General features: G+C 57.8%; 1 protein-coding gene across 20 annotated transcripts in view; it reads right to left on the minus strand.

Moving 5' to 3' along the window:
• Positions 1 to 23,188, minus strand: part of MAPT (microtubule associated protein tau) — a 71,104-nt gene that overhangs the window by 18,249 nt on the left and 29,667 nt on the right. For 3 of the 20 annotated variants that reach the window (XM_084861711.1, XM_084861708.1, XM_084861697.1), the window contains 7 exons: positions 18,674 to 18,832; positions 15,321 to 15,392; positions 12,734 to 12,823; positions 8,898 to 8,963; positions 6,589 to 7,452; positions 3,923 to 3,978; positions 1,092 to 1,289 (listed from right to left, as the gene is read on the minus strand). In XM_084861711.1, coding sequence (XP_084717837.1) covers positions 1,092 to 1,289; positions 3,923 to 3,978; positions 6,589 to 7,452; positions 8,898 to 8,963; positions 12,734 to 12,823; positions 15,321 to 15,392; positions 18,674 to 18,815 — 1,488 coding nt within the window. In that variant the 5' untranslated portion in view covers positions 18,816 to 18,832. The remainder of the gene's footprint in view (positions 1 to 1,091; positions 1,290 to 3,922; positions 3,979 to 6,588; positions 7,453 to 8,897; positions 8,964 to 12,733; positions 12,824 to 15,320; positions 15,393 to 18,673; positions 18,833 to 23,188) is intronic. The other 17 variants (XM_084861714.1, XM_084861713.1, XM_084861707.1 and 14 more) reach the window with 12 other exon arrangements.

Here is a 23,188-nt window from a genome sequence, read left to right on the forward strand (position 1 = left end):
AAGCGTTTGCTGGGCACACAGCCCCACAGCCCCACCCAAACGCCAGGCTCCGAGCACCGTTTCCTCCGGAGGAACGGCCACGGGAGCTCTCGGCGGGAGCTGTGCTGGCGTGAGGCATGGAAGGCAGTGGAGCCCAAACCGGTTTGGCTCAGTGGATAGAGCGTCAGCCTGCGGACTGAAAGGTCCCAGGTTCGATTCCGGTCAGGGGCATGTACCTTGATTGCGGGCACATCCCCAGTAGGGGGTGTGCAGGAGGCAGCTGATCGATGATTCTCTCTCATCCACATTTCTAACTCTCTATCCCTCTCTCTTCCTCTCTGAAAAATCAATAAAGTATATTTAAAAAGAAAAAGAAAAAAAAGAAAGGCAGTGGAGCTGACAGCGACGCTCAGGTTCACTCTCCACCAGGTCTGGCAGGACACCAGACCGTTCCCCGCGGATACCGTGCTCTGCCTCTCCTCGGGGATCTGACTGGGGCGGCTGGTCTCACCAGAGGCCCGTGAGCACCCTGTGTGCTGAACTTGACCGAGAGGGCTCTGAGCTAAGTCGTACGCTTTTCTCTCCCCAAACCCTGGGTTTCAGCGACTCCGTAGGTGCGCTGAGAGCCCATGGTGGGCGGACACAGCGTCAATGAGCAAACCGGCTGGAGGTGGAGCAGGGCACCGGCTCAGCCAGCTGGCAGTGCCCGGGCTTGGTTTCCCCGTCGATGACCCTGACACATAACTCGGAAAAGACACTGACATTCCCCAAGGACCTAACGATGGTCTGGCGGCGATGCTGCCCAGCGAGCTGGCAGCCAACCAGAGGGGGCAATCTGGAAGCACTCCAGTTCCCAAAGCCCGGGGTGGGCAGGGGCGCCCCATGAAGGCAGCGACTTCATGGCAGGGTCCCCGCGGGCGCCTGGGGCTGCTGCTAGGAGGCACTAGGGAGCGGAGAAGGATGGCACCCAGGCCCCATCCCCATTTCAACGGTTCTGTGCGGTATGTCTAGGCCAGAGCTTAGCTGAAGAAAGGTCTTTCCGGCTCAAAGAAACACACCCGGGAGAACCACACGGGAGCAGCCTGGTTCTCGGCGGAGGCGTTGTTCCTTACCTTGGCTTTCGTCTCCTTTGCTCCAGAACCGCCGGCTCGGGGCGTGCCGGAAGAGGCGTGTTTGGGAGAGGAGAGTGGCTCTGGGCGCGCGGCAGGGCTGGAGGGTTTGATCAAAGGGTCTGAGCTACCAGGAGGGGGGCCCTTGGGGCTAAGGCAGGGCCTACCGTTCGGGGTTTTAGCAGAGGAAGGTGTGGATGTCTTCAACATAAACATAAACATAAACAAAATCAAAATGAAAGTCAGCACACGGGGGAGGGGAACAAACGGAAAAAGGACGGTAACACAAATGAACGAGGCTGGGGACCGTCTACAGCGGGGAGCTCCACCGGTTTGGACCACGCACTCGGTCAGCCAATGTGTGCAGCGCGTTGTAGAACGCATGTGTGACAGAACTTTCAAAAGAGAAGACGAAAAATGGAGAGGAGTCCCAGCACGTTCTGTCTCGATCCCGTTGGATTTTCTGGTGCCCGTCCCAACCCCCCACCCCATCCCCACTTTGGAGACTTTTTTGATTTATTTATAGGCGTTTCATGTCCAAAGAGTTGGTGGAGATCCCCAAAGTAGACGAGTCTAGGATGTTCCTCAATAAAGCTTCTGCGGCGTGTCGAGCGTCCGACATGCCTCGCCGTCTGCCCAATTCCGGGTCCGGAGCCGGGCTGGCCTGCTCACCACGGTGCCCTCCCCTCACTGACAGGCTGGTACTGCTACAGTCAGGGCTGGGCCGGTTCTCAGCCTCAGAGGTTCTGCCGACACCATTTAGCGCTCTCTCTCTCTCTCTCTCTCTCTCTGAATAAAATCTGGAACAGAACTGAACACGATCTGGTGAACGCTAATCTGGCCAGTGTTTGCTCTGGAACGTGTCCACTTAAGGAAAGGCCCGGGTGGGGTGGCCGGCCAGGGGGACAGGTGTCGGGGAGCCGGATGGCCTCAGGGGCAGCTGCACTGGACGGCTGTGTGGCTGGCACCTGTGGTTTGCCCTCATGCCGCGGGGGGGACTCTGACCGGGGTGTGTGGCCCTGGGAGAGGAGGGGCCACACTTTCAGGAATAAGCCCTTAGGGACCCTGTCGAGAGGTAGGACTGAGCGACCGCAGGGCAGGTCCTGACTGGAGGCTTCATCTGGTCTCTCGGGCTTGTTCCTCATCGCCCTGGCATTCCCCACGGAAGTGACCGAGGCCCTCTCTGTGGCCAGCCTCAGCGAGGAGGACGGCCAAGGGAAGGAGGAGGAGGGTGAGGGGAGGGATGCGAGCTGAGGTCCTGGGGCTGGCGGAAAGGGAGAAAAGCTGGGGGTGGGGACTGGCAATGCCTCCTTTCCCAGGTGCACAGGCAGTGCTCCCTACGAGGTTTCTGAGAGACCTGACCCCTCACTGTGAGCAAGTCGAGGGCAGGACGTGGCACTATGTGTGGGAGTGAATGTATGAATGAATGAATGAATGAATGCACGAATGAACGAATGCATGAGGCTGGGGTTCCCCTAAATGTGCATCATGGTTGGCAAGCAGCTGTGGCCACTGCTTCAAGCACCGAGGGCAGAGCCCGGTCCCCCAAGTCTCTGCAGGACCCTCCGCTGATTCCTGGGGTCTTGGGATGGGGAGCCTTGACTTCTTACAGGACAGCACCTTGGGGAGTGGCCCTCAACACCCTAGCCTTTTGCACCTGGGCCCTCAGGGCTCCGGGCCGATGAAGGCCCAGACCTTCCAGGCGGAATTGGTGACGGGCATTGTAGGCACCTTTAAGAAAAACAGGTCTTCGTCTGGGGCCACAGTGGGGTTCTCCTGGGAAAACCCTCCTGTGCAGTCATAGGAGCCAAAGCCGCTGAGGGGAGTGACTCCGGCCGATGGGAGGTCCTGGGTGCGGTGCTGGTCGGGGGGGGGGGGGGGGGGGGGGGGGAGGGGGAGGGGGACAGGCTGCTTCGCTGACTGATCCCCGGGTCCCTTCTGAAGGCTGGCCACAGCCCGTGATCAAATCGCCGCCTTGGCATCGACTGCACCACGGCCGCCACACTTGTCCACTTAGCATGCAAGGCGTGTGCCGAGGCTCCCTCCTCCGCCAGGCGCGCCCCCGCCCCCTCCAGCTCTGCGGCCACCCAGCCCGGCTGCTTAGCGGTCCCAGAAGGCCCGAGGCCTCTCTTCCCAGTCCTGGCTGTGCGGTTGCTGCCTTAGATCTCCTTTCTCACCGGCCCTCGCCAGCCCTCCTTTGTGGGCTGCTCTCCTAGGGATCACATCCTTGCTCAACTCTCCCTCAACCCCCTAAGGCCGTGGCCGGCAAACTCAGAGCCAAATACCAACCGTGCGACGATTGAAATCTCTTTGGAGAGCCACATTTTTTAAAACTTCTTCTAATGCCACTTCTTCAAAACAGACTCGCCCAGGCCGTGGTATTTTGTGGAAGAGCCACACTCAAGGGGCCAAAGAGCCGCATGCGGCTCTCGAGCCGCAGTTTGCCGACCACGGCCCTAAGGAAATGGTATGTTTCTATGTATCTTAAGCCGGTGTGCGTGTGCGTCCAAATTTCTTTGAGCCCAGACCTGCAGCGAGAAGTGTGAGATGTGCAACCTCCAGGAAAGTCAAACGTACCTTCACGTACCGTCAACACCTCCTTTAAACTCGGCTAACGGGACAGCACCTGGGAGCGCGAGCTCCAGGGCCTGCCCACTGCCCTGCCCTGGCACACGCAGCGCACGGGCGAGCGCTGGGGTTTTACGTTGGCATGGAAACAAGTACCTCAGTGGCACGTGTGCAGACACATTGCACGTAAAAGTTAATTCAGACACAAAGCCCGGCTCCTGGGCAGCCTCGACGGCGGCAGACAGTCCGAGGTTTCAGCAGCTTACCTTGGCTTTCTTGTCGTCGGCTCCGGCCCCGTCTCTGCCTTTGTTGACCATGCGAGCTGATGGGATATAAAAGGAGGAGAACGGACGTTACGCCCGTGTGCACGGCACCAGGACGGAGCGCGGGGCCGATGGGCGGGTGTCTCAGGGGAGGGCCACGTGCTCTGTGCAGGCGGGCTCGGTGGGAACCGCTGATTTTCGTTCCCCTGGAGCCGGTTAGGCCTCTCGCCGTTAGTATCAACGCAGCACGCTGGGGTCGTGGCTTGGAGCACCCTGACAGGGGCAGCAGGCTGGCCGAGGGTGGGGACATGCAGAGGGGACGCAGAGGCAGCTTCCGGGCACGCTCGGCACAGGGAAGGCAGGCCCTGCCTCTCCCGGGCTCCCTTCCTGCCTCTGCCTGGGCCGGTCCTCCCCGCAGCGGGGCCCACTCCTCCCCAAGGAGCGGCTCTTGAAAGTCCCGGGGCCGCAGATGGGGCCGCTCAGCCGGGCTCTGGCCCCTGCAGGACCCCTGCTCATGCTGTCACCCCAGGGTCAGGGTGAAGGAGCTGCCTTCCCAGAGCCAGCCCCTCACTGATGGGGGCTTTGGGCCCCGGCCCCAGCTGCTCTCCAGTGAGCCCCACCCGCCCCCAACCCAGCCCCGGAGGGTCTTCTCACCACTGGGTGGCTCTCCCTCGGGGTTAACCCTTGCATCTCCCCAAATTAGCTAATAACTGGTTACCATCAAGCATCCTGCCGATGACCTCTGGACTTTAGGACTAAACCATTGACCGCTTTTGTGCTTAGAAAGCCGCACCCCTTGGTGAAAAACCGGTCTCCTGGTCTACCAGGGTCACCTCTGCCTGACCTTCTCCTTCTGTTGCCATTCATTGTTGAAGATTGATTATAGATTTGTCTTTGATTTCAATACTGTAGCCCCCTTGCCCCAAGGATAATGGGGCCTCTTGGAGCTGCTTACTGGCTACCGGATGCTGGATTTTTAGAGTGGCCAGAGGCTTTCAGACTTGACTGTGATGAACCACCAGGAGAGGCTATGAAAATGCAGGTTCCTGAGACTCTTAGCCTGGTGCACAGCCTTTGCCCAAGTCGACCATCATGGATGTTACAACCGAGGCATCTGCTAAGTCAGCGTTTCCCAGGAGATGGAAGCAGATGAGATCAAATAACTTTGGGGAATTCATCCTCTGGGTCCTTCTCAGAGGGTCAACATGTGCATTAGGTTACTAAAGACGCGGACACGTCCTGCACCAGCAAACCCTGTTTCATTTGGTTTAGTCTCAGCTCACTGGACCGAGGACCTGGGCCAGTGGGCATCCAGTGGACCAGGATTCTGTAAAACACCGTCTCCAGCGAGCGGCGTTGTCATGAGTCAAGCCGCACTTATTTGCCTCCTACTATTTTGGGACTTGGGATATTTTTAAATGGACATAGGATTTTCTTTTTCTGTTTTAAATGTTAAGGGATTATACGTGTATTAGCCCATCTGGATACCAGATGGGCTGGGCTCCAAAATGGCACCAGCCTCTGTTTCACATTTTAAAAGCACAGCTTCCTTCACCTACAACACTTCCAAGTTTTCTAATAAAAATGTAACCGACGTTTGCCATTGACAGCCTACGTAGCGCCAATGCCTGCACCCTGACAATAACGCTCACATGCTCAGGGCCCTACGTGCATGGAGGCACCTTCTCACCACCGGGGTTAACCCTTGCATCTCCCCAAATTAGCTAATAACTGGTTACCATCAAGCAGCCGCCGTGGGCTGTAACCGGTCCCCTCCCTGACAGGACACAGAGACGCTTGGAAACTGCCCCCGCCCCCCATCTCCCAGCCCCCAAAGGGCCCCTGTGGTCTTGCTTCCTAGGGCTCAAGAAGGGGGCTGCTCTGAACAGGAAAACTTTGTTCCTGCTCACTGTCCCTCCTGCGGGGTGAGTGGGGGCGGGGGCGCTGGGTCCGAGGCCCCGCGTGGGCTGTTGGCCACTCCACGTGCCTGTGTGTGTGTCACCTGCTGCACACACATCACCGCCCACCGGCGAGAGCGGCAGGAGGCAGCTGCGCCCTCTGCGTCTCTGGGCTTCCCTTCGGAACCGCCTGGAAGTCGCCGTGGGGTACTGGGAAGCACCTCCTTTCGGAGCAGGCCCACCCGGCTTCTGACCCTGGCTCGGCCACTGGGGGCTCGGTAACCTTCCGTGGGTGACCTGACCTCTCTGAGCCTCAGTTTCCTCATCTGCCAAGTGGGGCCAATGACACCCACGTGGGAAGGTCGGGAGGGGTCTGGGCCATAAATGGAAGGCACAGGATGGGCCCTCACAAGTAGGAGCAGCTGCTATCCTCTCGGGAGTGCGGCCCACCGACTGACCGCCTGTGGGCCGATGGACCGTGTGGAGAAGCCCGGTGGCTGGGGGGCCGGACAGGGCAGGAAGCGCCGGGTGGGGGTGTCGGTGACATGCACAACGGCGGGCAAGCGTGAGGGGGCGTGCGTCCAGGGCCCGGGGGCGGGAGGGAGGGGGCCGCGGGGGGTGAGCGGCGGGACCCAGGCGGCCGCTCCCTGGCGGGGCGTGGGCACCCAGAAGCGGCAGGAGTCGCGGGGGCCAGAAGCTCAGGGGCGGTGCCCGCAGCCTGGGTGGCACACGGGGCTCCCGGGAAGCAGCTGAGGAGCTCTTGGCACAGACCTTTGAGTTGGGGGACCCGGCTGGCTGGCTTCCCGGGCAGCCCGGCCGCAGGCTGCTTTTCAGGAGGCTCTCGGAGGTCAGTCTTTTTGGTGTCGCCTCCCTCAGAGGGGCTCGGGGGCTCTGTGTCCTCGCCAGCCCCGCCCACGTCCACCTGGGAGCCTGCTCCCTGTGCCTTCTGCACATTGGCTTTGATTTCCACGTGGAACGTGAACGCGGGGGGCCCGTCCGGCCCTTCCGTGGGCCCCTCGGGCTCTGAGGCCGGGGGCTCTGTGCAAACTTTGGGGAGGAAATCCACACGGAGGGGGATGGCACCCTCAGCCGGAAAGCCTGGGGTACCGGTGGCTTCTCTGGAAACTGTCTGGGGGGCTGGCCCCCCTTGGGTTGGGGAGCTTTGCAGACCTGGGGAGACTTGAGAGGGAGGGGAGACCTGGGAGGGAGGGGAGGCCTGGGAGGGAGGGGAGTCCTGGGGCGAGGACTCGTCGATGTCCCGGTCTTCATCGACCTCCTTGCCCCCCAGCCTCTCTTTGCCCCGATGCCCCTCCTGACCCAGGCCTCCCAACGGCTGGTGCCCCAGCAGCCCCAGGCCGTGGCGACTCCCCGCTGAGTCCTCGGGCTCCGTCCCCAGGGGCTGGTACGCGGATTCTCCGGGGCCCTCGGGCAGGTTGGGCATGTGCTGGCGGGTCAGACCCGGGGTCCTCGGGCCCGTGGCCGCGTCTCCATGAGGCCTCGGCTCTCTGAGGGCGCCTTCCTGGACCACCTCTGGGTGCAGCTGCCCGGGGGAGCCGGGCTCCGGGCACGCCGGGGCCTCCTCCGCCCGGGCCCCTGGCTGTGGTCCCCACGCTGGGAGGGGCTCCTGGAGGCCGCCTGTTGGAAGAGGCGGTGGGCACGTGGGTTGATGCTGAGGACGGGGAGAGGCTTGGGCTCTGGCTGTTTCTCTCCCCGAGGCAGCACGGAGACCCCAGAAGCTTCTCTGCCGTGTCCAGGCTGAGCCTGTCCAGGGGCCTCGCGGGCACCTCCCTCGGCTGACCCTGAACTCTCAGTTCCTCTGGGTTTGAAGAGGCAGTGGTGGCAAAAGGTTAGCGAGGGCTCGTTGACTGTTTAAGAGGGAACAATAAGAAAAGGACAGCCAAAACCGGTTTGGCTCAGTGGATAGAGTGTCGGTCTGCGGACTGAAAAGTCCCGGGTTCGATTCCGGTCAGGGGCATGTACGTTGGTTGCGGGCACATCCCTGGTGGGGGGTGTGCAAGAGGCAGCTGATCGATGTTTCTCTCTCATCAACGTTTCTAGCTCTCTATCCCTCTCTTCCTCTCTGTAAAAAATCAATAAAATATATAAAAAAAGAAAAAAGCATTTAAACCACGTCTTGAGCCCACAGGCGCTGTGCTCACCCTCATAGCTCGGTCTGTTTGGAATGAAAGCTCTCTTGGTCTACCTGCCACCAACTTGGGGGCTGGCGGCTGGGGGAGCACCCCCCTCTGCGGGCCTGCTTTCTCACCTTGGACCCGGTGACTCCCGAGGCCCCACCTAGCATTGGTGTTGGACACTCCTGAAGCCGGGTGGCCTCAGGGGTGGTGCTCACCCTAGGATAAATCCCACATCACTTTCTGGAGAAACAAACAAACAAACAACAAAAAATACCAGAGCCCCTAGTTCCTAGCTATCTTGCAATCTAGAAGCTTCCACATTACACAATAGACCCTGAAGTTTGTTTAGGCAGCAGATGATAGCCAACCAACCCAGCCCAGGCTGTAGCAGAGGTCTCCGTTTCCTAAGAAAAAGAATCTCTAGGACTCAAAAAAAATTAAGTTCTTAAAGGATGCATGCTAAATGATTACAGAGAGTTGCTTTTTCTTGAACCCAGCAGTTTTGGTCCCTGAGAAGAAAACCATAACAGGGTTTGAAGTTTGCACAGAGGAAGACGGGAAAGGAACGGCCTGCTGGGGACATGGTGGAGGCCCTGCTGCTGGGACAGACCTGCAGGGAGCACACCTGCAGGGAGCACCGCCGTCACACAGATCTGCGTTTCTGTTGGATATACATTCTCTGTTCCCCACGTGGGACAAGGCCAGCTTTTTTTCAGAACCCTGAACACGCCAGCGGTGACTCAGAAGTAGCTGGGAAAAACACGTTCGAGCTCCTTCTAGATCGGCACAGCCCCACTTGGACAAGCACCGCCTCCTAAAAAATCTGCTGGGGCCTGCGATTTAGGGCCCAGGTCCAAATTCTCTTTTCAGGGTCAAGTCCATCCGAGGCTTGGCATCTCCCTCCTCCCAACCGCCAAGGCCTGGCAGGCAGTTCCGGCCACTGACCTTGAGTCACATGTCCCGCCGCTTGGTCTTCCAGGTTGGGGGTGTCTCCGACGCCTGCTTCTTCAGCTGGTTTCGGTGTCGGCAAGCGAAGGAGACAAAAGCACAGACGGTTACTGTGTGCTGAGGACAAAGCTCTCTGCACCTCCCGGGAGTTTTCTGAAAGCGTTAAAAAAGGAGGCCCCAGTACCAAGGGGTGGTCCCTCTGACTCTGAAAATGTCATTGCTGGGGATGTTGACCACAGGTGACCACAGTCCAACAGGAAAGACCTTCCCCGCAGGGGCCAGGGGTTCTGAGGGCCCCACTGGACAAAGACACACAGGATGGGTGAGGTCAGAGGAGCAATTTTTAAAAATATATATTTTATTGATTTTTTTTTTTTTTTTTTTTTTACAGAGAGGAAGGGAGACAGGTAGAGAGCCAGAAACATCGACGAGAGAGAAACACCAATCAGCTGCCTCCTGCACACTCCCCACTGGTACGTGCCCTTGACTGGAATCGAACCTGGGACCCTTGAGTCCACAGGTTGACGCTCTATCCACTGAGCCAAACCGGCCACGGCCGGAGGAGCAATTTGCCGTCGGGCACGGCCATGGGACCTGTGTCTGGGTGTTGGGTTCCAGCCCCAGCTCGGGGCAGAGGTGAAGGGAAGGACGAGGCATGGGCGGTGGGGTCAGGCTGGGACTCACGCCTAGGCGCCATGATGGACCTAACCGCTGGGTCTCCATTTCCTCAGAATCCCGACGTGACGATAGCGATACCGGTTCTGCTCTTAGAGAAGAGCGGTGAGGGTTAACGCAGACGGTGTGTGAATGTGCTTAGTTAGCAAAGCGCCTGGCACAGAGCAGGTGCCCAGGGCTGTTCGGTTTCTTTTCTCCCCACCACGGGAAACCCTTTGACGGCATGCCCGGAGCAGGCACGTCCTGGTTCCCGGGCGGCCAGCAGCGCCAGCGAGAGCTTCTGGCGTGTCTTGGGCTCCTGCTGAGGGAGCCACAGCTCAGCCCACACACAGGAGACCGAGCAGAGGTTTCTGCACATCTCAATGGAGCTGAGATCAATACGCGTTAACGCAGAGCCGAGCTCAGCATCACAATGAATCAGGAAGGTGCTGCAGGACAGCGAGTGGAACTGTCCAGAGGAAAGAGCCTCTGGGGCCAGTCAGTCATCCATTCCCACACGCTGGCCTCAGGAGCCCAGGACAGCGGCTCGTAAAGCCTGTATGCTGTTGGCTGGGCCACCAGCCTTCTCTCCCACACCTGCAATGACTCAGCCTGTACCCCGAAGACAGAAATGACAGGTTACCATCCCTGGCCACGCAGGCCCGCCCCGGAGGGAAGGGAAAGACCCCCTGGTCTCTGGAGAGGCCCGGGATGGCCTCGTACACACTGGCCGCCGGCTGTCTCGGGGCAGCTGTGGGGAGGGGGGCCGGCGGGGAGCTCAGAAAACGCCCCATCGACCAGCTCGTAGGACAACCGCCCTCTGGGCCCCACGCGGACGCTGTGCTGCCATGGGGTCTAATGGGGGTGAGGCTGTGTCATCTGACAATACTGTCTGGGAGGCGCCGCTCCAAACACAGACTGGCTCTGAGTTTCTGTGGAGGTTATGGAAGGAGAACTCAGCGACGGCAAGTCCTGCTGCATGGCACGGATCCGGGAGGCCTGCCACCATCGTGGCCCCGGAGGTCGGCAGCTTTCCCGTGCCGAGGCAGAGCTGTGGTACCCTGGCCCTGGTTTGACGTTGGGGGGTGCCGAGAACTCTGACGACCCCCAACGCCAGCCAGGGAGGGCTCCGAGAAGTGAGAGGGCGGGAGGGCGTGGGACCGAGGCTGGGCCCTCACATCCCTAGACGGCCTCTCTGTATCCTTGAAGCCCCAAGAGGCAGTGACTCCCGCAGGGGCGGCCACCCTGCACCCCCAATAGGACCTCAGATGAGAAGTGCTCTGGGGGACACCAAGATACAGCAAATGGAGCCTGCCAGCTGGGGTGCCAAGCGAAGGTGCAAATTGTCCGAGTCAAACAGCTGAGACTCGAACACCTCCCGCCTCACTGAGGAGGCAGGAGGATGGAGCGGGAGGGTATCTTTGAGGAGCTTTCTTTAGGAAGAACAGACTGGGGGGGAGGGGGTTGGCCGTGTAGACACCCCTCCCACCTCAGTCCCAGGGAAAGGGGTTCAAGGCACCCCTTGGAGAGCCCTGGTGAGTGTCCTCCATGGTTAGTGACATGGCAGACGCTGTCAGACCGCTACCTGGGAAAGTTGAGGAGGGGAGAGGCCAGCCCTGCTTTTGGGGATGGGGGAGGGGGGTGGACAAGGAATATGGTGGAGGCCCCGCAGTCGGTCCACAAACCACAGTTTGGGCAAAGAATGTCTGTGTGTCTCCCTAGCGCTCCTATGGGCTCAGGGCAGCGTCCGTGTGGGGCTGCTTTAGACGATGTCCAGCAGGACCTCAGCTGGAGCGAGTGGCCTCTGCAGGGATGAGGCTGCAGTAGATGGTCAGCCCCGAGGAGCAGCAGAGAGGGAATGTCTGCCTGAATCCAGTGCCAGGGAGGAGCCTCCAGGGGGATGACCAGGTCGGGGGGAGGGAGAGGAGACCGGGAGAATGAAAAAAGGTCCCCACAGAGCGCGTCAGCTCTAAACAGTGCAGAGAGGATGCCGGCAGCGGCTCTCAGCAGTGCCAGCCAGTAAGACTTCCTGCCTCTCCCCCCCTCCCCCCTTCCCAGCCCAGAGGGGAGGGCTGCCGCCTTGAATGAGCTCTGTCTGACCTTTACACGGACTGGGCCTTCTGGTCAGCGTTTGCAGACTGTGTTTTGTGACTGATGGGACGAAAATCGTTCTGGTTACTAGGAGGGATGGGAAGTGGGGTACAGCGGTCCTCCCGGGCAGGGGAAGGGCCCCCATTGGACAAACACCGGGTGACTCATGACCCATCCCATGAATCCTTCCTCGGCCGCCAAACCACCTGCACCGTCCAGCATGAGGCCTGCGGGCTTCGAGAACATCCCCCTCCACCATCGCAGAGGACCATCTCCAAAGCAGAGACTGCTGGGAAGGGCGGGCCTGCTCGGCCTGGCACGGGGTTCCCAGCACGGGGCCCCCGAGCGGCTGCGGCTTCCCACGTGTCCCCACTCTCCACTGCGAGGGAGATCCTGTCCGCAGCTCTTCTGCGCTTCTTGCCGCGCACACTCCCGCCACCACGCGGACGGTGGGGTGTCACGGCGGCCCAGGAGAGGAAATGACGGCAGGAGCTCTGGGCGGTGCTCGCTGCCTCCTCAGAGCCCGGGAAGCTCTCGGGTGACTCTGGGGCCCCGCGTCCAGGGCTATTTCTGGTCGGTGCCGAGATGTCTGAGCTCTCCCCCATCACCTTGGACAGGACGCCGGCGCCATGCCGGTTCCGTGGAGACACGTGTGAAAGCAGAGTCGCAGGACTGGATGCCGGATTATACCCTGAACTCCTCAGGGCGTGTCCTCCAAAGGCCTGGGTCTGCCACCTGCACCCGGCGGCTGCCCACTCGGTGCTGCTGGCGGCAAACCGGCCCCTGAGGCAGAGTCTGCAGGAGGGTGGCCTGGCCCCGGGTGAAGGAGGGTCGCTGCCAGCCCGCCACGGCGCACCCTGACCGGGACAGGAAGGGGAGGCGAGACGGACAGCGCGAGGTCCTCTCCCCGGAGGCTGGCAGACAGCCATGGGAGCAGCAGGGCATCCAGGCGTCAGGCTGGGAGCAGCCCGATGGTCCCAGGCGCGGTGTCCGCCCACATCCCCGCGTCGCTCTGAGATGAGCACCGCCCCACGCACACCCTTTCCTGCAGCAGATCAGCCGGGGGCCCGGCCCTGGGTCACCCTCACCTGTGGTTCCTTCTGGGATCTCCGGGTGGGGCTGAGCGGCGGCGGCCGGCTTGCCGGGGGCTCCCTCCTCCGCTAGGGGCGCTGTCGCGTCTGGAAACCACTGAACATCACCTTTGGGGGGCCCGGGTGAGCCGCGCCAAGCCCCTCACCTCGCTTCGTGTGCGGCAGCAGGGCAGGGAGGGGAGGCAGAAGGGAACTCAGCCGCATGCAGAAAAGCCACACCGCAAAGCAGGCCCAGAGCCACCCTGTCTGACATCTCCCGGGAAGCCGTTAATATTCTGCTTACGTGGCACCGGCCCGTGAGACGCCCAGGCCCTCTGCCAGGAGAGCCAGGGAGCGCCCTGTGTGAGCGCGCAGTGCGCGAGCCCGCGGGGGACGTCCCGGGAGAGGTGGTGGAGAAACGCTGAGAATCAGGTGACTGTTCAGACGCCTGATCCTTACGGTGTTGCTGGAGAGGAACTGGGACTGAGGCAGGGCAGGAACGCTGGGGCTAGGGATGGGAGCTATGGCTTCGCTGGGAGTCCTTTGACCTCGCTGGGCCTCAGTTTCCTCATTTGCAAAATGGGACTATCATCTTCAGGTAGTCTCCGAGGTTTCCTCCAGCTGGCCCTGTCCCCGAGGCCATGGACCCCGGTTAAGAAGCACAGAGCCCCCTGGGTAGCGAGGAGCAGGCCCGTGCTTGACCACAGGACAGGGGCGGGGCCACCTTCAGAGCAGAGTCCGGAGGTGCGGACCCGCCACCAGGAGTGGCTGTCGGTCTCTCATTAAGGCAAAGGCTTCCGAATCGGCACTGGTCCCCGGGCATTGCCCTGGCACACTCCCAGGCGGTTCTGGGTGGACAGAAGGGGATGTCCGGGCTGGAAGCTGTCCGAGGGCCTGGTCCGTTGAGACATCTGGAGTCCATTTTCACGATGGTCTCGGGAGCAGGCCGAGAACCTCGGCCCAGCACGGCCCCTTCCCTGTCGGCTGGGAGCTGAGCTCTTGGGACCCACCCAGGCACGGCGTCCACAGTGCAGCGAGAGCTGGTCGGAAGGTTCTTCCAGGACACGGTGGACGGGACACTGAACACGTGGTGTGGACGGCCGGCCGGGGTTCTGGCATCAGCGTCTCGGGACTTTCTCAGGGAGGCAGGCACCTTGTGCAGCCGTCCTAACAAGGCCGGCAGGGTAACCCTTTCACCACCGGCTCTAAGGGCGGCAAAGAGCATTTGGCCTGGTATCCTCAACACCGGGCTGAGAACCTGGGAGTGGGGGCAGGGCCGTGCCCACCCTGTCCTCCACACGTGCACCCTGAGACCAAGCCGTGGGCAGGCACTTTCTGAATTCCTCCCAGGTGGATGCCGGGGCCAGCTTCTCCTCCGGAGACACACAGGTACAGCAACGGGCAGGGCCCGGAGCGGGGCTGAGAACAGAACCGAGAGCCTCCTTGGGGGGAGGCAGAGATGGAGGTGCAGATGCACGGACCGGTTCCTCGGAAGCCATTCTCAATTCCCTTGCCTCTTGATGTCTCCTATTGAAAAGCAAAAGACGTGGTGGCCCTGTCTCCCTCCCAGCCAGGGCGGGGCCATGGGACTCGGCTCTGACAAAGGAGACACAGGCAGAAGCTGGCCAGGGGGTGGGGCTTGCAAAGCAATCTTGCTTTCCTGATTAAAAGAGGACACTTTGGATGTCAGGGCTCCTCTGGCCGCTTTGCTTTGCTACTTTCTTTCTGCGTTGAAGGCAGATGTGATGCTTGGACGTGCAGCGGCTATATTGTAACCCTGAGGCGGCAGACCCGTACAGGAGGGCAGACGATAAAGACAGCAGAACGTGGGTGGGACCGGGGACTGCCCACGTCTGGATGTCTTATTCTGTGAGACAAATAAACCTCTTCATGTATTTGCCACAGTTCCTTGGGTTTTCCTTGACCTGCCATCAAATTCAGTCTTGACTGACATAGATGGGGAGCAAGAGGAGGCGGTCAACATCACGGTCCCAGGAGCACCTCAGGAGAAACGCGAGGAGCTTCATAGGAACCTAGACAGCTAACGTCTAGAGCGAACAGGTCGGAAGATGGGCTGGAACCCACATGGTGGCCAATGTCCCGAGGCCCAGCCAAGCCCATTGCTCCAAAGCGGAAGGACACTGAACCAAGCCCAGTCCTGACGAGCATGGACCCCTTCCCTCAGCCACACGGCTGCTCTGGGACCGGGTGGCTCCGGAAAGAGGGAGCTGGGCGGGGCTCTTGAAGAAGTGTGGGGAGGTCACTTGATAGGAAGCAGGGGCTTTGCGGAGTTGTGCTTGGGCCCTGCTTTGCCACAGACCCCAGTCTCTGCAAGAGAGGCCGCCTCAAAGCACCCACGCGGAGAAGGTGCCCATGGCTGGCACCAGCGAGCAAGGCATCACAGCAGGGCTTGGCTCCGCCAGCATTCCTGAGCCAAGCCCGAGCCACCCTGCAAAGCACTGAGCGAGCACATCTCTCAGCCAGCGGGAGGGGCGCGGCGATGCAGCCAGGGAGGGTGGCACACACGGGCGCAGAGCACGGCGACCGCAGGCTGGTGCGTGGGAGCGGCGGGCGGGCTGGAGCAAAGGGAGGGAGGAGGCCCCACCTTTGGCGGTCGGACTGCTCTTAGCATCCGCGGTTTCAGATCTGTCACCGGCGGGGGTCCGCAGGGGAGGCTCTGGAACATACACAGTGAGTCCCTCAGAACGGCCGCCTCTCCCAGCCCCCGCTTTGGGCCTCAGGAGGAGCTCGGGAGCGGTTTGTTTTGGAGCCAAAAGTCACTCAGTATGGAAGCCAGAGGGATGGACCGTGGCCGCATGATAAAACCACAGAGAGGACCACCTGCCCCCTCCCCCATCCCCAACACAACGGTGCCCCACACCAGGGTGATCAGGCACAGACACAGCTAGGAGCAGCTGGTCTGGGCGAGAGGAGACAGCGCCTTTTAATCAGCTTGTGGTTCCAGCCGGGGCAGGGCTCTCCTGACAAACGGTAGCAGATACCAAAAAGCTGTGCCCGTGGACCTGGGGTCTCGGAGAGACTCATGGGAGATCTCTGACACTAACGAAGGGCAAGCAGAAAACACCTGGCAGACACGCAGCCCTCCAACCCCTTCCTTTGGAAAGGAAGTAGCTCAGGGCTGACCCAGTGCCCGCTTCTAACCGGACAACTGGTGTCTGGACTTCGCCCAGCTGCTCTCATGGAAGGAGCTCTAAGTGCGGCCTCACCAGCCTTGAGTGGCAGCTGAAATGCCAGCCTTAGTTACTTAGAAGAAAACTGTCCTTTCAGAACCTGAAGCCTTTTAATCAGCAGGGGGTCTCATTTGACCCGTTAGCCAATTCACACCCTCTGCAGCTCTCTTTGGCTGCATCTAGTCCTCTCCCAACCTTTAGCACCTACTTAGACGCTCTTTGCCCGGTATTTCACATGTGGTTTCCTGCAATGATCCGAAGTAGTCTCTGCCACTTCTCTGAAGTGTCGCAGGTCAGGTGGCACCTTCTGCCAGGGATACCCCTGCTCCCCATATAAAAACAACTCGTTCTAAGTCCTTAGCGGCCAGAACAAGCCTGAAGAGAATGAGGGAAATCTCTTAGGTAGGACTTGCTTCCTTGGCAAGTATATTCTTCGAGTAAGCAAATTCTTCGAAGGCTTCCCTCTCACAGCAGGGACACAAAGGTTAGCCGCTTCCAACTTGCCTGTAAGCTGACCCTTAGGCAACACGATTTGAACTGTGTGGGTCCACGTACACGCAGCTTTGTTTCAGTAAATACTGTAAGTGAATGCTCTCTTCCTTATGATTCCGCGGTAACATTTTATTTTCTCCAGCTTCCTTTCATTGGAAGAATACCGCACGTAACATAGAACTTAAGCTACCGGTAGGTGTTAATCGACCGTTTATGTTATCAGTAAGGCTTATGGTCAAACAGTAGGCTGTCAGTAGTTAAGTTTTTTTGGGGGGTATGTGTGTGTGTCAAAAGTTATATATGTATTTTCGATGACTTGGGGGGTTGGCACCCCAAACTCCCAAGTTGTATAAGAGTCAGCTGTGAGTGTATATATATATATATATATATATATATATATATATGTGTGTGTGTGTGTGTGTGTGTATATATATATATATATATATATATATATATATATATATATATATTTGCTTTGGCCTAGAACTTTTGATCCTCTTTTATGTGAAAGAATGGAGTAGTTTTAACGGATATACTTTAGGCAACTCTGAGACACAAAATAACTCAGTTAGCTGGTTCTTCCTGTACAAATTGAATTTAGTTTTCCCTTTACACAATAAGACTGGTGAAAACTGCTTTTTTTTTTTTTTTTTTTTCCTGGACTTAAAAAAAAAAAGAGCTTTTTATTTGAGAATAGCTTTAGATGTACAGAAAAATTGCAAAGATAGGACAGAGAGTGTACCCCAACCCCAGTTTCCCCATTATCAACATCCTTCATTATTATGGTACATTTGTTGCAACATAATCTATATTTTTAACTTAATTTTTAAACCAGGCAACCCTATCTAGAGCATCCCTATCTAGAGCATCATTTTTCATTGGCAGAATTCAAATGGGGCAAAATTCAGTATGTGTGATTCTAAGTTGGAGTCCACCCTCGAGAGTTTAATAACTGAGGTTCCCGGGGGACTCCGCCGAGTGATGAGAGGGATGCGGGTTGGGGGCTGGAGGGTGTGTGTGGGCTCAGGCCCTCAGACGAGGGAGCGCCAAGAGCTGAAATGAAGCAACGAGGGCTGGGGCCAAGCTGGGGCCTGTGGGGAGGCCAGAAGGCACATTTCTTGTTACCATGACACCAGGCAGGGAGTTCTAGGCTCATTGGGACCCCCCCCCCCCCCCCCCGCCCAAACCCCTCCCCTCCCATCACTCTTTCTGGCTGGGCAGCCTCTGAGCCCAGGGCCAGCAGGCCCACTCTCCCTCCACTTCCTCCAACGTGGAGCCCCCGTGTCTAATTTCCAAGCTCCTGTGACTCCAATGTGTCCTCTGCTTACACACGTACAGAGGCCAGCCTTTGACACAAGGCCCCCCAGCGAGTCCTGAAACCTTCCCAAGACAGGGATTGTTGTTCCTGCACTTGGGCACCTCCTGGTGGCCTGCCTCCTCCAGGGAGCCCTCCTGGATAGATGCACCCAGAGAAGGTCATTTCCCAGCTAGGAGCTGCACTGCTTCTACTCACTATCCCACACCCCGGGCTGCAAAGTGTTCTTTAAATTATGTTTAGTTCTAAAACAGGAGGTAGGCTGCTTGTCATTTTGCCTCCTTAGGAGTGGGTGCGGAGGGCAGGGGCAGGGTCCTTCTCACGCGGAGGCCAGCATGGTGCTCCTGGCGGGAATCGGGCGGGCATGGGGAGCGGAAGAGAGGCTGCGTGCTCCCTGAATTTGGTGGCCAGATGGTGAAATGAAATGTATGCCTTTGGGATGGGACAGGAGGAGGCCAAGCCAATTGGGCCCAAAAGATGTGTTTTAGAACATGGAGAGGTCGGCGCAGCTTATTAATGCAGGTACAGTAGGAATCCCAGCGCTAACCAACATGCTGAATAGGGCCCAGACAGGCCCGAGAGGGAGAGATGAAGATAAGGTGCAGGGCCGCATGTTTGGCATGCTAATGAGCGCTGCTGGTTTGTAGGTCACCGGGTGTGGCTGCAGACTCTGCGCTGCTCAGACTGACTAGCCCTGCAGGCGCTGTCCCACAGCATCCACTCAGGTGGCAAACTCTCCTCTGGAACGGCATCTCTTCAAAGAGCGTCCCATTTGGGTCATCGTGGCCCATTCAAAGGATGAGGCCTCTCTCTATTGGCAATCCAACCCAATAACGTGCTTAAAACTTCTTTAAAAAAAATACTGGCTGCAAACCCTTCCTGCCAGCCTTTTCCAAAGCAAGCGGACGGGCTGGGACTCCCAAGGCCCGGGCCCGCCGTGCAGAAAAGGGGTGCACTAACCTTTCAGGCCGTGGTCCCCGTCGCCCCCGTGGTCCTGCAGCAGGGTGTAGCCCCCCTGGGAGGGGAGGTCCTTCCGGTCCCCAAGCCCGTAGGTCCCTGCGTGATCCTCCATCATGTTGAACTCCTGGCGGGGCTCAGTCATCCTGGTTCAAGGCCCACCTGGGGAAGGAAGACGGGAGGTTGAGGCTGGGATGTTGAGATGAGGCTCAGTGCTTGGGAGGAGAAGGGGTGTGGAGGGGGGAGTCAGGGAGAGTAAAGTGCCGCCTCCCTAGTTCATGGCAGACATATCCCCAGCTCCCCACTTCCCTCCCCAGCAGCCTCAGCCTGGGCTTTGCGTCCCTGCCAAAGTGTTATTTATTACCTTTAATCCACAAACACCACGTAGTTCATGTTCAAAAGCACCAGGTGGACAGGTGCAGCGAGCCTGAGTTGTTATGCCCAGCACTCGTTCAACTTCATTAAGAAGTAAATGTTGCTGACTAGAAGTTTAATGTTTTTTGTTGCTGTTGTTGTTTAATGCAGAGGGTAGGACCAAACAGGAGAAGGAAGATGTCAGTAGGTACCCCCGGTAAGGACACTGAAGCAGAGAAAAGCACATGTTGTTCAACCTCATGCAACCACCTCTTGACCAGTGTCCTGACTCCCCCAGTTCCAAGATGAGTAGCGCCCCCTCCCCCCCCGCCCCCTGCCAGGAGGTCAAAGCTGTGGCCTCCGCTCACCTCACTGGCACCCACCAGGACCTCAGCTGTGCATTCTGAGGGTGAGCAGAGAGCAGGTGTGAGGCCTGGAGCAGCATGCACCCCCTTCCCTGCAAAAGCCCAGCAGAGGGCGGTAGAAATGATATTTACTCAGAAGCTGTTCTCATCTTCAGTGAGAATATTTCTTTATGTAAAAAATAGCTCATAGCTTGGAGTTTCTGGACTTTTCAGTATGCCACTTTGCCCTGGTTCGTTTATGCTACTTTGGATTATCCCATCAGTTTCCATTTTTATCTCTGGAAGTTTTCAGTGTCATGTCTTTTACTTTGATACCTCCCTCTATATAACCTAATTATCTCATAGTACTTATTCTTTACTTATCTTTGAAACTCCCCTGTCTTACTGGCTTTCAATTCCTCCCTTTTAACTTTTACATGTATTTGCTTCCTTTTGTTGTTTAAATTATTTTTACTTCTAATTTTCACCCCAGATTTATATTAGCTTTTCATTTATTAATGTTTTTTATTTTTGAGATAATTTTAGACTACCAGGAGAGCTGTAAAAGCAGCCTCTCGGGTCATTTAGTGATTTTTAACCTTTTGAAATTCCTTTAAAATATACTTCCCTGTGTTACCTTTTATCATTCTATCCTTTTAGGCTGTTTTTTTTTTTTCTTTCATCCTTTCCTCTTTATATTTGCCACTTTTATAAATTTTTCATAATCTAAATGCAGTCTTTAATTTTCCTTTATAATTTGTAGCAGCTATCTCCTTAGCTTTCTGTTTTCACTGGGACCTGTCTCAATGGCTCACGGGAGCTGCCGAAGTGGGTCAGTTGTCCAGGGAAGAGCTGATAACGCAAACTGGAGTGGGCGGGGCCTTTTTCTTTCCTGCCTCGGAGGCATCTAGCTCTCAGTTTCGGTGATCAATTAATAATGTCTCCATGGGAAAGGGGTGGAGGACACACCTGGTGACATGCGTCCTCTAAAGGAGTTAGGAGTTGCAGGATGTTTTAAGATCCACAGTCTCATCTCTACAGGTGTGGGGCAACTCATACAAACGGTGTACTACAAGGTGGAGGGTGCATGCACCTGGGGCAGACCCTCCACCAATTTTTTCCAAGGCTAGTGTTCATGGTGGGACAGCTCCAATTGAACTTCATACGTGGACACTGACATTTGAAAGGCATATACTTTTCATGTGCCATGAACTTTCCTTTTTCTGTCTCCCTCTCCCCCCTAGCCATTTGAAAAATGGAAATTCTCAGCGTGGCTTTTGCATTTGACGTTGGGTTTTGCTCATCTAGTGTTTTCCATAAGGTTTTAAGTCATTCCTGGAGCCCCAGGCAGCAGCCCGTTGTCCTGGGGCCTGGGGCCTGGGGACATGCTGCCTCGTCTGGGTCCATGGAAGCAGATGAGAGAGTGGTTGTTCTCGGGGCCCTGGCTTCTGATGACCGCCCCCCCCCCCCGCCCCCCCGGCACCACGCCACAGGGCTGGAGAAAGTCCGATGCACCAATAGGAAGCTGAATGAACTATAAGGGCTGCTGGAGAAATGAAATCACCCTTAAAAACACAGGCAGCTATTCACGATGCAACATAAATGAACTGTGTGCTTCTCAAGGGCCAATACTTTCCTTTGGAAAGAAAGTGCAATGCACGGGAAGAACTCCCTACTCGGGGAGGCTCACCATGCCACCCTCCTGCCGACCCCGGACAGCAATGCCCCTGGGTCCATGGATCTTCTGGATCAACAAGGCCGCACAGCCCCGGAGCCTGGTATGCAGCTGGTGCCACACGGCCCCTGTCCGAGAAGGAGCTTGCTCTGTGTGGGCACCTCACAGGCGTGCCACTGGACACACAGCAGTCCTGTGATGTAGCTAGTCATCAGCACAGATATTAAGATTCCCGGTGGATAGATGAGGACTCTGGGGAGGTCACACAGCCCAATGCCACACAACCAGTGGGAGACGATGCCAGGGTGCAAAGCCCGTGTCCTGATGGAACACGCCCGGCCTGCTCTTCCATCCTAAACCGTAAAATGCTCCCCACCTTCCTGTCCAGCACAGGTCTGGGAGGAGAAGGAGCATTGTCCAGGACTCACACCCAGAAGCTGTGTGAGCAAGTCACTTCTCTCAACCTTCCTCATCCACAAAATGCCCCTCTTAGCCCCCACACAGACCCCCTCTTCTGAAAGGCACCGGTTCCATGATCGGTGACCTCTGAGCTCCCTAAGTGGGACCGCTGGGCCTGTCCCCTCCAGTCCTGGAGGCCGAGGTCATTCACAGGACAGGAGGAGGTCTCCAGCCCAGCCTGGGGGAGAGGCAGGCGGCCCCAGCATCTCAGTCCTCCTCCTGCTTCCTCTCCTCCTCCCCTCCGCCCTGACCCCTGCCATCTTCCTCCTTGAGAACCAGGGCCAGATGATTTCTCTGAAATAATAACGGGACAAAGAACATGTAAACCAGCTGCCCACGGGCACGGCGCACGCCCCGGCCCGAAGACTTCCCTGCAAAGACGGAGGCGAAACAACAGACTAGACGCGGCCCTGACTGCCCAGACCCCTATAATCTGGAGGAGACACACAGACGGGAAAATAAACACACCGAGAGGTGCCTTCCTTTGTTTTCTCATTGTTCTAATCAACCGATCTCCCCACCCCCCTCTTGCCCTGTCCCTCTCCCCTCCTCTCTGATGTCCTACCTCCTGCTCCCCCAGGCAGTGACTGGGAGGCCGAGGCCGCAGGGTGGGAGGCAGGGAAGGAATTCCGGGAGAGGCACAAAAGTTGAGCTAAACCTGCAAACGAAAAGGAGCCACTTTTCAGGGACCCTGAGAAAAGGACTGCACCCCGACAGGAGAAGGCGCGAGCCAGAGGCTCCTGGAGTCTGCCCCTGTGTTTTAGAACCGCGGAGACGGAGGCCCCGGAGGCGCAGGGGCCCATGGAGTCGCTCTAGTGCCTCGTCCTACAGTCCCAGCCAGGGGCCACGAAAGGGAGAAAACGGTGCACAGGATTGGGAGGGACGGAGGGACAAAGGAGACAGGGCAGGCGAAGAGAAGAGGAGGGAACCGGAGAGGATTCGGCGCCGCCGGCCCTGCTGCCCTCTGGGACACGGGAATCAGGTGCGATGGCCGCTGCTCCCCACCAGCCCTCTGCTCGGGCCGGCTCCCCGGGGGGCCTAGGTTTCCTCGGACGTGGGGTGGTCTCTGCCTCAAGGAGGTGAAGGCCAAACAGCGTTCCTGCGCCTACCACTGCCATTCCTATTCCTTCTAATCTTCTTAACCACGGTGGACCACAGAACGTTCTAGAACCAAAGCAACGCATTTTGGTAATGAGTCATCCAGGTTCTAGAAAGCTCCTTGGGCAAGCCAGGGCAGCACTGGACAGCCTTTTGGCAGTTTTGGGATACTAACCAGTTAACCGCCACGATAATTTGAATTTAATTCAAAGAGGTCTGCCTCTTGCGTCTGTAGATGCTCATGGTGTACAAAAGGTTAGATGCACCCGTTTATTTGAGCTCTGACTGACCGTAAGCCAGCCACAGTGGCTTCCGGAAGAGGGTATCTCTAACATGACAGCCCATGAGAGGGATGGCTGTTCTCCCTTTCTGGACGAGGACACGGCTCCGAGAGGGTCAGGAACCTGTGGAGGGCCACACAGCTAGTTAGCTGCAGAGCAGAGAGTTTGAACTCTGACCTTTTGATGCTAAAGCTCACCTCTACCCTACTGTATCACCCCAGCGCCCAGGAAGTTGAACACACATAGCCTTTCCCCTCACCCAGGACGTGGTGCAATGACCATGTCTGGGCTGGAGTTAGAGGTAAGG

The sequence above is a fragment of the Pipistrellus hanaki genome (assembly GCF_964339955.1).
Source record: "Pipistrellus hanaki genome assembly, chromosome: 16".
NCBI classification, from domain to species: Eukaryota; Metazoa; Chordata; class Mammalia; order Chiroptera; family Vespertilionidae; genus Pipistrellus; species Pipistrellus hanaki.